The sequence below is a fragment of the Rhizoctonia solani genome, chromosome 6, assembly GCF_016906535.1.
Source record: "Rhizoctonia solani chromosome 6, complete sequence".
In the NCBI taxonomy this organism is placed as follows: domain Eukaryota; kingdom Fungi; phylum Basidiomycota; class Agaricomycetes; order Cantharellales; family Ceratobasidiaceae; genus Rhizoctonia; species Rhizoctonia solani.
Genome location: NC_057375.1, coordinates 1104184 through 1119278, shown reverse-complemented (window position 1 = coordinate 1119278; position 15095 = coordinate 1104184). Strand labels below are relative to the sequence as shown.

The following is a 15095-nucleotide window of genomic DNA, read 5'->3' as shown; positions in this document are numbered from 1 at the left end:
TCAATCTGAGCTTCGGGATGAAGTTTCGTAAGCGCCATCTCGCTCTTCCATGAGTCGAATGATATGGGCATTAATAAACCCTCGGGCCTCTACTTCATCATAAGCCAAATATCTGGCGCCTCGGATCATCCCTAGGCAATTCTAATTATAGTTCAATTGAAAATCCTTGAGTCTATCCTGTTCCATCACGCTGCATATTTCAAGCGTACCTTTTCTTGACACTTGCAATTAAACGCTTGTGTCATATCCCACTCCGTCGAAGGATAGAAAAAGGTAAGGTTGTCTCCAGGTGATATATCCCTCAAAGCACGGAAGTGCCATTCATCCGAATCGTTGGAGCTTACATCAACAATGACGTTCGGTAAGCAGGAGTGGTTGGCTGAGGAAGTCACTTGGTAAGCATTGGATCTTTATGTCGACGGAAAGGGTAAAGATATACCATATACCAAGACCGAGTTAAGTTCTAGATGGTCATCTGGACCCGGCCCACACTGAACGCTGGTCCAGGTCTTGGTTGGGGTCCTCGACATCCCAGTCAATCGCGACATGATTTGGTTTTCCTTGAAATACTGTCATTGTTTCCGCGAACATAACGTTAGAACTGGGTTAAATTGGTTGGTTGAACAAGGGCTCTTACGACAAGACTTTTCAGGCCCGAGTTAAACGATCCTGGCTGAATATCAACAGCAAACAGGTCAGGGAATTGGTGAAGATGTTCGATGCTTGACATTTTCGGTAGTAGGTGTACACTTGTCGTACTAGGGAGAACGGGGCGAGAGAAGTGTATCTAATGATTAACGTTCGACTTTCTTCGACTTGTTTTAAACGACCCCGGCTCTTCCTTCCTCCCACGAACGTGGATTTCTTCGGTACAAGTCATCTTTAATCAATCTTTCAAAGGCATTCTTATTGACTTGAAAGTTTACGTCTGAGGCGTTTGTCCCATTGAGATCTAGGTTCTTGGCCGAGACTGATCTTATCTCCTTGAGTCCCCTCAGCCCCGAAAGATCTCTTTGATTGTGCGGGGCGAGAAATTCTTGTAGCTAAATCCGAGTAGCGAATCTGTCTCTTGGTACGGTACCCCAGTTCTCCGAAAGTACCCGGATAGCTAAATATATAAGTGTAACCTCTGGAAGAAGCCCACAGTTCGTTCAAGGGGCGATTCTCGGACTGAATGTACACTGAATGGCAAAGCGATCACGTCATTACCTACGTGTCGCAATATGCGTTTTACGCACATGTGTTAATAAATGACCGAATACTTATGTATGCGTGTTGGAAGGATTTTGAAGAAGCAGTTCACCTGGCACAATCGCATATTGTCGTCTCAAATGTGGCCACCTAGATGAGATGATCGTGGTGGGTGGTGCATCTAATGATGGAGTCTAGGCTCACCCGTGAAAGGAAGTGCATCAAGTGCTGAATATGCTACTGGGTGTCGGTATCAATAAGACTGAAAAACAACGACATCAAGGAAATGTAAAATGTGGGTGGAGCCAAGGTGATAGGATGGTTTCAGGTGAGGCATATATCAGACCAGTCGACATATCGGTTGACATCGAGTTAGTAGTCAGCAAGGTATAGACCGAACAAATCCAACATTCCCATAGAGGCACCGAATAACCTTAAGAAGTAGCCAATTGTCCTTTCTTTATCAATACAGTGTTGCGCTCAACAATGAAAAATGAACCAACGACCAAAGCACATGGAAGATACAAATCGGAAAAATCTTTATTTTAAGCCGCAGTTGACGAAGAATTAACCTTGTGGTAAATGTCTAGCGTAAATCTACGTAGCACTCGGGGGATTCGTTCGATACTAGCTGAGAGTTTCGTGTTAAATAATAGGAGTGTGGTCATGGTCAATAACACATATCCAATGATTTATTTCAGACAGAGACTTTCATAGCAATGTTACTATAAGGGAGGCCACCAGTGACGAGTAAATTTTGGAGAGTTAAAGTCTACACAGCAATGGGAAAGTAGATCCCTTGAGTTCTCGCGCCTGTCATGTGATGTATTTGTCATCAGCTGATCTCTGTGAAGCGCTGGGCGGCATGGGAAAGTATACTTGCTCTCATCCTCTGGCACACGACTTGAAACTGGCTTCAGTATGAGCCAGACGAAAAAAGGCATATTAAAAAGACCACCACCAGCGCCCAAGCCATTCTTTTCGTTTACACGCGATGTGCTTTCGATATCTCGACTACTTGGACCCGGGACTACACAGCCGTTGAACGCTGACGGGGAGCTTGTGCTGAAGCGAGCACACTTTATTGTGCCGGACATAAGGGTCGTATACCCCATATCAAGTGATACTGCGCCTAGTAGCACGACACAGAGTGAAGCCAGGCTAGAAATTGATGCTGCAGAACGTCTAAGGCGAGAAACTGAGCAACAGCAAGCATGGACAGCTGCTCGCGTAGAGGCCCTATACCGCGATATTTGCAAGATACGAGACGAGCGAGTGGATCCGACAATAGCCGCACAAATTCGAGCAGGAATCGCCGCCCCCAAAGTACTAGATTTATCCCGGATGCGCATGACGTTCGACGTTGCGTCGGCCTTGGCTGACCTGCTCGCCCTTGATTGGGGGCTTCAACGATTGATTTTGTCTGATTGTGATTTGGATGACTTGGTACGTGCCTCATATATCTATTAAAATCGTCCTAAATAACTGCCAGGTAGACCCTAAAGCCCATTCTCCATGCAATCCTTATTCCAGATTCCCTCGCCCACCTTGCGCTTGCAAACAATAAACGACTACGTTTCAGTGCCTTCAAAATGATCTCCACATTTCTAGGCAAAGCCCACGCGCTGGAATTTATTGATTTATCGATGAATGTGATGGATAAACGAGCCGTCGAAGCTATCCTCGCCGTTCTACCCCCTGCTCCTCCCGCACCACCACCACCAGCTGCAACCCCTCGAATGAGCAGAACCCCTTCAATTGCGTCTATAGACAGTGCTGCATCAGCTATACAGTTCTCGAATCCCTTTGATGGAAGTGCTGCAGTACGACCCACGATCGACACGTCAGTGCCGAGGCGCGTGCGGGATCCGACGCGCTATCCCGAGTCACCTGGTGCAGGCCCTAGCTCCCCACGGCTGTCAGTATCAACGTCTCCCAGAGGCTCCGTATCGTCTCCACGGGGTTCCGTCTCAGGTGTCATACCTCCACTGGAGTCGCCTACGAGCGGAGGGACAACTACTCCGAGGCCTGGATCCCCAGTCTCGGCAGACAAGAATAAAAAGACTAGACGCGCATGGATGGGTATCAAATTTGATGAGTGCGCGCTTAAAGGGCCTGGGTTGGAGGCGTTTGGTGAGACCTCCAAGTTCATTGCCAATTCATTTTCTCATCGCGTTCGTTGCTTTTAATACGCTCCGATCCAATCCACGCTCTCTTGTCGCGCTTCAAACAAAATACCATATTGCCGGTTAACACGTCCTACGCATTTTACCTTCACTATTGCCAATAGCCCATGCAATACGTACTTCCCAAATCCAGACGGTATCCTTACGAGGCAATAAAATTGGCTCTGCGGGCGCCGTGGCTATAGCGTTAATGATCAAAGACTATCCGGATCAAGGTACAGGACCTGGAGGTACAGGGGCGTTAGCACTCCCCGGTGCAGTAGGGAGAGCAAGCGTAGGGGAACAAACTCTTGGATTAGGATTCGGGTTGGGAAGTCAATCACAAACTCCGCTATCCAGTGCCCCTCCTTCTCCTCGTCCACCGAGATCTCTGTCGACTCCCGCGGCGACAGGTCCAACAGGGCACAATCAAGATTCTTTAAATCACACCGAGTCGGCCAACAATCGGCCAAACGTGACCTCTCAATCTAGTTTAACTACTATTTCGACGTTCAAGGAACGGGATATTACTTCTTCGCCTCCCACAGGAAGTGAAGGTCTGGCCAACGGCTCAGATAGACAAGAAAAACTCGCGACTTCGAGCACTAAACCGCCTCCTCCCGTTATCGCTCCAAAACCAGTAGGCTTGCAAGCGCGGCTGGCAGGTGCGGTCGCGGCCGGGAGTGCCAAGCCTACACCAGCCCTACCTTCAGCCGGTGAGGATTGTCGTTATTCAATGATATACTTGGTGATTAAATTTGTTTTTAGTCCCTGACTCCCCAGCCAACCATCCTCCACAAGCTCTTGCCCTGTCAGCCAAACCCATCGCCCCACCACCTCGTCATCCAGCTGTCCAGCCTCCCCCAGTAGTTCCGGGTACCAACTATACCGCATACGTTCCACGGATTAGAAGAGCGGCTGCAGGCGTGTCAAATAATGTATCTTCTCAGCCAAGTTCAGGAACGGGTACTCCATCAGATCAGCAGGGAAGTGGATCTCCTGCTAAGTCGATGACTGGACTTCCAGGTATTACTCCAGGAGGCCCGACTGTCCAGACATCAACGGGGACAGGATCAGGAATGATTCCCGTACCATACACTCCCCGACAAACCCCGCTAGCTGTACGCCTCCAAAACGCTGCGCGCGCCGCAGCTAGTCAGCCTTCTTCTCAAGCACCTCGCGGCGGAGCGCCTCCCTTGACTCGACCAAACATTCCTCCTCGCCCTGCGGTACCAAGCCCTGTTACGATGATCACCAGCTCGTCTCTGGGAGGCGTAACGACTCGACTGCCTTCCAATCCGCCAGCAAATGTCAGTACAGCGCTTAGCGCCGGCCCAGCTCCAGGGACGACAGGAAGTAGAACGTCGGCTGCATTGATGGATATTGTACGGAGCATGGAAGGTGTACCAAAACTCGGGTGTTTGACTTTGTTGGACTTGAGATCAAACGACGTTAGAGTGAGTTGATCTTGATTCTCAACTAATCTTGACGATAATATACTCACCTGATCCAAAATATAGGGTGGGGTGTCCTATATCGCCCAAGTACTGAAGCGTAACAGGACGCTGAGGACATTAAATCTTAGTGATAATAGAATTGAGGTTCAGGGGTTGGTTCAACTTGCTGAAGCTTTAGTAGGCCTTTTTAACTCATCTTTTTTCGCATTAAATTGGGCTAATTTTTGCTCTTTAGAAATACAATTCAACTCTCGCATCGCTCGACCTTTCCAACAACCCTTGTTCCTCCCCTTCATTGGAAGGAATTCATGTTATGCGTAATGCATTGACTCTCAATACGACACTACGCCACCTATCCCTTTCTTCTACCGGTCTCACGTCTCAAGGTGCCATCGCTCTCGCCGAATTTATACCTGATTTTCCCTCTCTACAACACCTTGATCTCACATCTAATTCTCTCGACGTTGCAGGGGTCCTCGCCCTCAGCGTGGGGCTCAAAGTCAATTACGAACTGCGATGCCTGGACCTGAGCATTTCACCGGGGGAGGAGGAAATGGCGCGATTGTGTAGGGAAATACTGAAGATTTGCTTGCGAAATACTGAAAGGGCACAAGCTACCGAAGAAGCGAGGGCTGGAAAGCTCGTAGAAGGAATAATGTCGCCTGTTTTGGAAGATACAGCCAGCGCCGTCTGGGAGCCGATTGAGCACAGCACATTGGCCCGGGACGCACAAGTTAATATCAATGCAACAGCCGCTGCTGGTGTAGACCCGGCCGGCCGAATCGGGGTATGGAAGATGAGCCCAACAGAGGTCATGTCCGCTGCACGCTCGTGTGCAGACGACTTTTCTCGTGAGGAACGGGGGGAAAAATTGTTGAAACGAGCGAAGGAGGTGCGATCCGTGCTTGTAGAGATGATCCGAACGGAGAAGGACGAAGCTGTTCTGGGGCAAATGCTGGCACTCAATGACGGACTTGTGCGTTTGCTGGCGAGTACCCCAGGACCAACCGTTGGACTCGGGCTGGACATTCATGGGGAAGTATCTGCCGAACAAACCAAGGAGGAAGAGCTAGGAAACATCGAAGATGTGGGAGGAGAAGGCGACGGAGATGGTGATGGTGAAACTTCCCCAGCGGAGAACTTAAGCCGATCTTGGGTCGCAGAAGAAGTAAGTTCCATACGCTTAGAGCTCCTAGTGATATTAACCTCTCTATAGGGCGAGATTTTACGCAAGAGTCGTGTACTTTTATCGCCCAACGAACTCGAATCCGAGTCTGGTGCCGATAGTGAGGCTTTGCGACAAGAGCTACTCGAAGCACAGGTTGAACGTGCACCTGCGCGCGTCGTGGAGGAAGTAGAGGAGTTACCTATGCGTCCAGAGCCCGAGCCCGAACCTGAACCTGAATCCGAAGAGACAACGGAGGGGCCAAAGGTATAATTGAGGCTATTTTCGTTATATGCTATTCCTAGAGTGTTAGGCTTGCGGCCAGCAAATAATTATTTCCTTATATTGTCCTTAGCACCGGAATCGCTAATTAAATTACCCGGGCACGCGCTCTTCTTTTCAATAGAAACTACCTCAAGGAACATCTGGATGTATTTGCAATGGTTAGATTGTACATGTGGTACCAAATGGCTCAGTAACCGGTTGAGGAGATAATGTTGCTCCAGCCTTCGACCTCCTCAATTATATCGTGACAATTATTAATCAATGGCTCTTTTGCATCCCTGAATCGGGAAGATGGGCATCAATTTCGTTAATATTGATTATCAGGGCGTAACTGAGCCAACCTACTTTCCCAAAGGGATCCGTACTGGCACTACTCTACCAGCAGCCATACCACTCTGAGTAATCACTTCGATTATACGTAACACTCCCAGTTTGGGATCGTTGGGTTCGTTTCCCATCAAAATTTCCCGAATTTCGTCGTACCGATCATTAATGGGCTTATAATCCGGAATAACTTGAGCCGCCTTCTTGAGGTTTGTGTCTCTTTTGAACGCTGAGGTTTTGAATACTCCCTTACCAAAGCATTCCGGAGAAGAGATATTCAAGTAAGATTATCAAGCAAACACTTATGTTTGTCATGGCAACTTACCAGGTCAACCGTAAGTACCTTGATCCCTAAAGCTTCCACTTCGTCTTTCAGTCCTTCCCCTATCATTGACACTGCTGCTTTCGTAGCAGAGTAAATGGTGATTCCTGGAAAGTATTGTCTTGATGAAATGGATGAGATGATTACGATACCGCCAGAACGACGTTCGCGAAAGTGAGGAAGGAACGACCGCGTAACGTTCAGAACACCGAATACATCTATCATCGGCCATACCACATACTATCAGTTCTGGTACTGACAATCACAAACATTACATACGTACTCGTGCTAAAAACATCATAAGTCTCTTGGTGGCTCACTTCCTCGATTGCACCTTGACACGGGTAACTGGTCGCGAATCAAATATTAATTAGTGGGCCTCCTCCGGCTCAGTGCTCCTATACTTACCCAGCGTTATTGATTAGGTAGTCCACTCTCCCATAGGTCCCGATAGCGCTTGTAGCCACTTCTTTCAGCTTTTCTGGCGACCAGGTGACATCCACTGTCATTACAGCCGCCCCTGCTTGCTCTATATCACGGATCCTATCGATGTTCCGAGCTGTTGCGATGACCTTTTGTCCCATGCTCAAAAGCGTCTAGGTAGCGGTATGTATGCGCATGCGTATGATGGATGTCAGCGCATTGGAGGATGCTCAGGGCCCACGACACTGGATCTACTTACCAGGGCAAATTGTCTGCCCATACCAGTGCTGCATCCTGTGACGAACCATACGGAGCTGTCTTTCGGCCTTTGGTCAGACATTGGACTTGATCTATATGGTAAGGGCGAAAGGGAATGGGGAGCCGGGGTACTGATGGAAGCCTTATTTACCCTACGGGCACATCGAGTATGTCTGGCTTCGAAGGAGGTGTGCAAAGGTATACGAAAAATGAAAGTTCGAATTTACTTCGGGTGTACATGTGCATGGGAATCCTATATATTTATTAATTTCATTTCACACAGCAAATAGGAACCGAGTTCTAAAAAAAAAAGGCGAGCAGACATCACTATGGCGTGATAAGATCCTGAAAATCAGTATATCAGTAAAAGTCATCTTTTTTCAGTATAATTTGGTCTGAAAACTACAACGTCAGTATGATTTCCTCAGTACGAATCAGACCAAGGGAGAATTGATATTTAAAGTTAGCATATATTGGCCTTGATTTCAGTTCAATTCCTACTTAAACACACATCCTTATTTTCAGTATTTTAACCTTGTACAGTGCATACGGACTCGTTGTTTTTAGCCGGTATAAAGTTGCATCGCTTTACCAATACAAAATAGGCTATATTGCAACATGAAACTGCAAGATCTCCATGAGTTCTTCCCGTAGACCAATCACGCAAGGTACAAGAATCTACTAGCCACTATGATATCATCTTTGGGTTGTCGTTATAATAGACCCACTACCACTACATCCACTAGTACCATAGAAGTAGTTATTTCACAAAGCACTTTAGTCTTAAATCTACCTTTCATTGCCCTACAAGGCAAAGATCATAATGCCTGGCCTTGCAATCGTGGGATCCTTTGGTCAACACATTTGAATATTTCGCCATGAGAATGCACAGTGAAAAGGGAAACAGTTAAACATATATACCCGGCTGTCTGGGTTTTTTATATATAGATATGACAGATTGGTAAAACAGCCAGCCAAAAGTATCCTGTAGTTTGACGATTTCCCTACGCGGCAAGCTCACACTTGTAAACTTTACATGAAAAGATCTACACCTTGATCATCTGGAAAATTTAAAGTTGTCAATAGTGGGGATGCTAATAATGATATAATTAAACACAGGCAAATCTACCGTTTTATTCCGGATCCTGCATGCGTTCGGGCCGGCAAAATTGTCTTACACATGTCGGAAGAATGAACAATTGTATACTATCCACTTGGCACCTATCGTATAAACTTCTCCAACGAAGGTTGGTTCTCGATCGGAGAAACGTCGGGGATTACTGACTCCATCCTTGGATCTTCTTCCGCGCTCAACTGGCTTTGATTACACGCCCTAGAACCTGAAGTTTTGGGACTCCTGAACCAAAACATAGAAAGCTCGCGAACACTTGGGAGCACAATGTGGCCATGAAGCTCACCATATTTGAGAAGCCTTCTCTGCGGAGGCCTTGAAGTCTCCGGAGCGCTCGTGGGCCCGTGAAGGTGAACTAGCAGGAGACTGGAGATCCTTCGGACCTCTCTCTATTTTCTCGTGTGTTCTCATGAACCATTTAATATGACACAGAGTCCTGACGGGTAAAAAAAATTGATTCATTTGAAATGTTTTGGGTATTTTCATCTAGATGAGCCGGCCAATACACTGGACATATTACTTATACATGCGAGCCATATGCAAAGCATCTCAAAACAGGATCAGTTTATAAGTGTAGTTACGCTATGTCACCTTACAATTAACTATAGTTGCAAATTATTAATCCACCTCACGAGTATCCAGCGCTTTCTGTCACAGATTTCATTCTAGGGTGAGTACGGTGTACGAGCATTGAAACTCGCTGACTTACCGAGAGACCACCTTTTCACGCTGGGTAGTCACTAGGTTGCCTTGGGAACACTCGAACTGGCTAGACGGACTGATGGACGGGTGGTAATGGTATATACACACTAAGTGACAAGCGGGCCGGGCGGGCACCCGGGTCTGAAAGGTCAGTCATTCTGCGAAGTAATCTATCATTGTCCCTTTCCAGGCGAGCACTGAGTGGGTCCAAGCAAATTCCGGTGTGTTAGATTATAAATCACACCTAAGGCTTGACCAGAACATGAAGGCTTGCGCTCAAAGTGGAGGAGGGAGGTCTCACTTTAGACCCCGCACTGTACAAGGTTACAATGCTGAAAATCAGTATGTGTGTTTAAGTGAGGATTGAGCTGAAATCAAGGTCAATATACACTGACTTTAGGTATCAATTCTTCCATGGTCTGATTCATGCTGAGGGAGGCATACTGACATTGTAATTTTCAGGTCATATCCTACTGAAAAAAGGCATCTTTTACTGACGTACTAATTTTCAGGATCTTATCATACCACAGTGCCGGGAGTGGCCTTACAGAAGCAAGCGGATCTCAAAATCAGGTGGGTAAATTTTAGCTGAAAACTTTGCCTTCCGGTCGCATCTAAAAACTAATTATTCCTACCTGGAGCCATAGATATTTGGATGCATTCACAATGGGTCAAATAATGACACCCAAACTGTTTAGTAGCCAGTTGAACAGATAAAGTCGCTCCAGTCTTCGATCTGCTTAATTGTGTCCTAGCACATTGTCATCAACGGCTCCTTCCCGCAACTAAAATACGAATTTAATGGTTAGTGCTTTCGATATTTACTATGCTTAATTGACTCACATTCCCAAAACTATACGTGCTGGCACTTTCCTACCGGTAGCCATACCACTTTGAGTAGTAGCTTCGATCACACGCAGCGCTCTCAGCTTGGGATTGTTGGGCTCGTTTCCGATACTCTTCTCTCTAAAGTCGTCGAACCAGTCATTGATAGATTTATAGTCGGGGATAACCTGAGATACTCTCTTTATATTGGTGTCTCTTTCAAGGATTGATGTTCTGAATATTCCCTTATTGAATCATTTTATAGAAGAAATATTAAAGCAAGATCATTATGGAGCCGCTAACATTTCTCTCAACGACGTACCAGCTCAATCGTTAGCGATTTGATCCCCAAAGGTTCCACGTCGGCCTTCAGCTCCTCACCCAATACCGACACTACTGCTTTTGTAGCGGAATGAACGGTGGTGCATGGAAAGTATTCTCTCGATCCAATAGATGGTGTTATCACGATACCACCAGAACGACGTTCGCGAAAGTGAGGAAGGAACGATCGAGTAACGTTAAGAACGCCGAACACGTCTGTCATCAACTAAAACAGACACCATAAGATACTCAACTTTATACTGCTCGCATTCAACCTGGTTTAGCCGCGCGCCCAACTCGCTCGGTGGCGCGGCCCGGTGGCACCCCAGTTCGGCGTACCGCCTCACCTGCCCCATCCCTCTTTGTCCTCCGATTCCGGTCGTCTGTGTATTCCCTATATCCGTTCCCCACGTCTATTCCCTAATCGTTGTCCTGGCCCAAGGTCAAGTTAATAGTCTATTCCGACGGTCTCGTGTTGTCGTTAGACTGCTTCTCTGACACGTAGAGATGATCTCGTAGCCCACGGTGTGACAACTCTGCGAAATCCACCGGAGCTCATGGGTCCAACATGCTCGAGAAGCTTAAATGAGACGCTCATAATAATCTCGCCACTGTACAAGGTCAAAATACTGAAAATAAGTACGTGTGTTTAAGTATAAATTGAGCTGAAATCAAGGTCAATATATACTAGCTTTAGGTATTAATTCTCCCATAGTCTGATTCATACTGAGGAAGGCATACCGACATTGTAGTTTTCAGGCCGTATTATACTGAAAAACAATATATTTTACTGACATACTGATTTTCAAGATCTTATCACGCCACAGTGCGATCGTTTATACTTCTCGAGCATTCCAAGCTCACAAGCTCCGATGGATTTTGCAGAAAAGGCCAATGATGCGATAGACTAGGACTGGCCCTTACGTAGGGTCCATATCGCGTGGTACAGTAGTCCGAGCAGCTCCTTGCTCGCGGCCACATCATTCGCGAGTTTTGCTTGGCACGTTCGGTGTTTGTTTTTCCACACTCCATCCCTCTTTAGTCGCGATCGGAGTCTTTTGTTCACCCGACCCACAAGTCGTACTCGTCTCTCAGGTGCTTCCCAAACCGCTGTTTTGATCCCTTTCGTAGTCCGACTGGCGAAATATGCATGTGCTCGCTATTGGCACATTCTTCGATATGTATATATATCAGGCGCATTGAAAGAAAATCTTGACCGCAGCCAAACGTCATATCGTCGTGTAGTATCCTTTCTCACCAATTTAGCTACCATGTATGTATACGTCTCAGACTTTAAATCTTTTCAGGTGATATGTTTCTACAAGATGTTTGAGCCATTGTGCTCCCAAACCACAATAATCGTAAAATATAAGTCATGCAATATATCTCCAAAGCGCACGCTCATATCAGATCTTCGCAAACACCCTCCTCTCTTTGGTAGTTCGGGCTAGAGTTATATCAGAGCAATGGTCACGGACAAGTGCTAAACCTGATTCACCATAGAGAATACACAAAACTCCCAGGAACTGAACGAGGCCACTATATGCGGTTAACACATGCCAGTTCCGCGTTGAAGTGTCAAGGATAAGACCAGCCAAAGGTGAACCACCTATACTTCCTACAAATTTTATTGAAAACAAATTATTTTTGGTCTGTAAAGACGTACTTTTCTACCTACCTGGTATATAAAATACATTGAGTAGCCCAATGAGTGTGGCTAGATTATGCGTTCCGTACAGTTTCGTTGCGGCAGGTCCTACCAAACCAATGAAGCTTGGTCCAGTAATCCCATAAAGCACTCTGTAAGCAATTGTGAGTTTTATCGAATATAAATCAGTGCTTGAGTTGACTGACGAGAATACAATGATACCCGCATATGATTCGGCCGCCACGTTCCATAGCACCGCTTGGCAAAACGAGCTGGCCAAAACGATTAGAATGAATGTGTTCACGAACCCAATTCGGTCCCCCATGAGTCCAACGGCAGTTCGACCGAATGCACTAGCAAAGTTCATTACGGGGATGGGCAGATTCGTGAGCTGATCACTCAGTTGCGGGAGTTTCTCGCGAGTGTAGACAGATATAAACACGAAAGGGACTAAGAACCCGCTTGATTAAGAACTGGATGTCAAGCCTGGTTGTAGCTCACAACGAGATGAACGATATACTCACAACATTGTAAACATCAGAGAGGTACAAATACTCCAGAAGACAGGATCCTTGAAGTATTGTTTGTCGAACCACACTATTTTGTTTTGTTTGTTTTGGATCTGGGAAGCCGGGAATCGTGTCTTGATGAGTGAGAATCCAACCAGCATTATTCCGCCTTGGACAAGGGAGTATATGAATAGAGTCTTATGAAACCCTAAGTGTTCTAACATGGCCTAAGTCATTCAACGTTAGCTTTGGTTAAAGTCAATCCATCTCACAACCCCATGCTCACTTGAACTACAAGCGAAGAAACTGCACCCCCAAACGAGGCTCCAGCGACTACAATTCCGGTAGCTACTCCACGGCGTCGCCTAAACCACTGCGATGGGATAGCGCTAATCATGGGAAGTAAACTTCCGCACCCAAGTCCTTGAAGAAGGCCCTAATTAAAACGGCTTTAGTTACATGATATGCTGGTGACCGGTCTGTTCACCTGAGTAAGAAATATTGACCAAAGATCGCGAGACCAAGACGCTCCAAATTGTCCAAGGAACGTAATGATGCAACCCGTTGCAATAAAGCGCTAGCGATACTTAGCTAAATACGTTTGATATCACACCCCTGCACGATCACCAACCTTGTATCCGCTGATAGACAATTTAGTAACTCAGTATTTGGTGTGAATACTCGGGTTACTCACTATTTATCGCCTAGCTTTCCGGTGAAGAAAGCAAGCACATACATAATCTAATATTCGGTCAGATACTCGTGAGTTTATCCCACGAGTTTGATTAGTTCGGTAATTTAGTTTCCTACCATGTTTTGTGAAGCCCCAATAGCACTAAGCTTGGCATGAGAAGTTCCTTTAAGAAGTGTCTTTGAATGGTACGCTTGAAAAGTTCCCCACATCATACTAGCATTGGATAAATGACGTGGGCGTATGGGGTGATTGTTATACACCTACCTCCAGCCTTGTGTGTAGCCGTACTATGAGTCTCGAAACACGAAGTAAAAAGTAAAGTCAACACACCACCGGTTACTGCTATGACAAGCGTACACCCTAGAACAGCCGTCCAACCCTCTAGCCCACCTTCAACAAAATCATCTTCGTTGACCTGGCCTACCAAGTGTGCGGTCGAGCCCGAGGCTTGAACACTTGCAAGTCCATCAACTACTTCCTCTGGTTGCTTGGCATCACTATCTTGGTCGGAGGCTGTATTTGGGGTGGACGCCTCCATGTCGACATCGGAATGAATGGATGCCGAGGAGGCACTTAGTTGATTTGGATCAGCCATGTGAGAGCATGGCTTGAATCACAAGAGTCAGCGTTTATGTACCTGACCCTTAGCATGAGGTGACCCTTTGCCGACCGACGCGACTACCGCACTTTGCCCAAGTAAATCTCACAATGATCCCCGTTCGCATCGATAATTTCGAATTTAAATTCGGATGATGTGGCGGCCTTGTCTTTGTTTGCCTAAGGCTAGTAGCGCCTCTAGACCCCTGAGACCCGTTTGGGACACAAGATATACAGGTGTGCAATGGAGCCTATTCTGAACAGTGCTCGACGAACAAATTTTGCTGCATCCTAATTAATCCAAATGAACAGACTCGTAGTAGGATCTCGAAAGGGTAACTTAGCTAAGACTCCTAATTCCACAAAAACCCCTAGGGTTCGCGAGCGCTCGAGAGTACGCATGGTTCTCCGCACACTCGCCGAGCTCCACAGAGCTATAGTCACCTGTGGTTTATGCTATTTTGGGATATTGAAGTGACACTTATGCATCCAAATCGAATAAAGCGTGTGATAACTAAGCCTCCTATAGATTGTTTTGTGAGCTTCGGCGAGCTTGCGGAGAACCACGCATGCTGCCGAGTGCTCACAAACCCTAGCAGCTTTTGTAGAGAAGAGATTGCAACTTAGCCTGGGCGTGCTCGTGGCGTGAGATAAGTTTATACAAATGACTATATGAACTGTGAAAGTATACAAGGTGGATCTGGGACGCCCAACCACGAGCGAGGCTCGCGGGTGGGTAGCCCAAACTATGCCCAACGAGTGGTGTGATGGGTGGGAGAAAAAAAAGGGGGAGGGGGATGTCCCTATGAGAGAATATGATCGAAAGCGCGAAGCGGGCAAGGAGAGAGTGAAAGAAGGAAAAGGTACAAAGTACAAACTCAACACTGGGGATCACATAATTCGCGCCAGGGCTTTGGCTAAGTCCTGGTTGTGCGTCTGGGCTACGATGCACAACGCACTAACTTGGATTGCAAACAACAATTTACAATCCATCACTATTCAAGCATTGTCGCGAACTTTGGAGTTTGCAAGAACACTGTCTCACTAAGAGGTTGTTCAAGCTGCTGGTGGTTCCAC

General features: G+C 46.6%; 4 protein-coding genes across 4 annotated transcripts; 1 reads left to right on the top strand and 3 right to left on the bottom strand.

Annotated features, from left to right (window-relative positions):
- RhiXN_05797 (SET domain protein) lies at positions 1-730 on the bottom strand (the record flags this gene model as incomplete). The annotated part of the gene is made up of 4 exons (XM_043325613.1): positions 1-141; positions 210-379; positions 440-569; positions 638-730. 4 exons carry the CDS (start codon positions 728-730, stop codon positions 1-3), a joined length of 534 nt encoding a protein of 177 aa, XP_043181045.1.
- Positions 731-2112: 1382 nt separating this feature from the next.
- Positions 2113-6251, top strand: RhiXN_05796 (protein phosphatase 1 regulatory subunit 37; the record flags this gene model as incomplete). The annotated part of the gene is made up of 7 exons (XM_043325612.1): positions 2113-2637; positions 2688-3324; positions 3482-4072; positions 4125-4813; positions 4877-4990; positions 5049-5981; positions 6030-6251. The coding sequence occupies 7 exons, from the start codon at positions 2113-2115 to the stop codon at positions 6249-6251; spliced, it is 3711 nt and encodes a 1236-aa protein (XP_043181044.1).
- A 199-nt stretch (positions 6252-6450) lies between these two features.
- On the bottom strand, positions 6451-7493 carry RhiXN_05795 (short chain dehydrogenase; the record flags this gene model as incomplete). Its single annotated transcript, XM_043325611.1, has 5 exons — positions 6451-6541; positions 6609-6835; positions 6913-7127; positions 7193-7257; positions 7318-7493. The coding sequence occupies 5 exons, from the start codon at positions 7491-7493 to the stop codon at positions 6451-6453; spliced, it is 774 nt and encodes a 257-aa protein (XP_043181043.1).
- Positions 7494-10175: 2682 nt separating this feature from the next.
- On the bottom strand, positions 10176-14016 carry RhiXN_05794 (major facilitator superfamily transporter; the record flags this gene model as incomplete). The annotated part of the gene is made up of 12 exons (XM_043325610.1): positions 10176-10209; positions 10268-10437; positions 10572-10796; positions 12265-12370; positions 12425-12668; positions 12774-12954; positions 13014-13163; positions 13215-13304; positions 13359-13368; positions 13422-13468; positions 13538-13611; positions 13686-14016. The coding sequence occupies 12 exons, from the start codon at positions 14014-14016 to the stop codon at positions 10176-10178; spliced, it is 1662 nt and encodes a 553-aa protein (XP_043181042.1).
- Positions 14017-15095: the final 1079 nt, after the last annotated feature.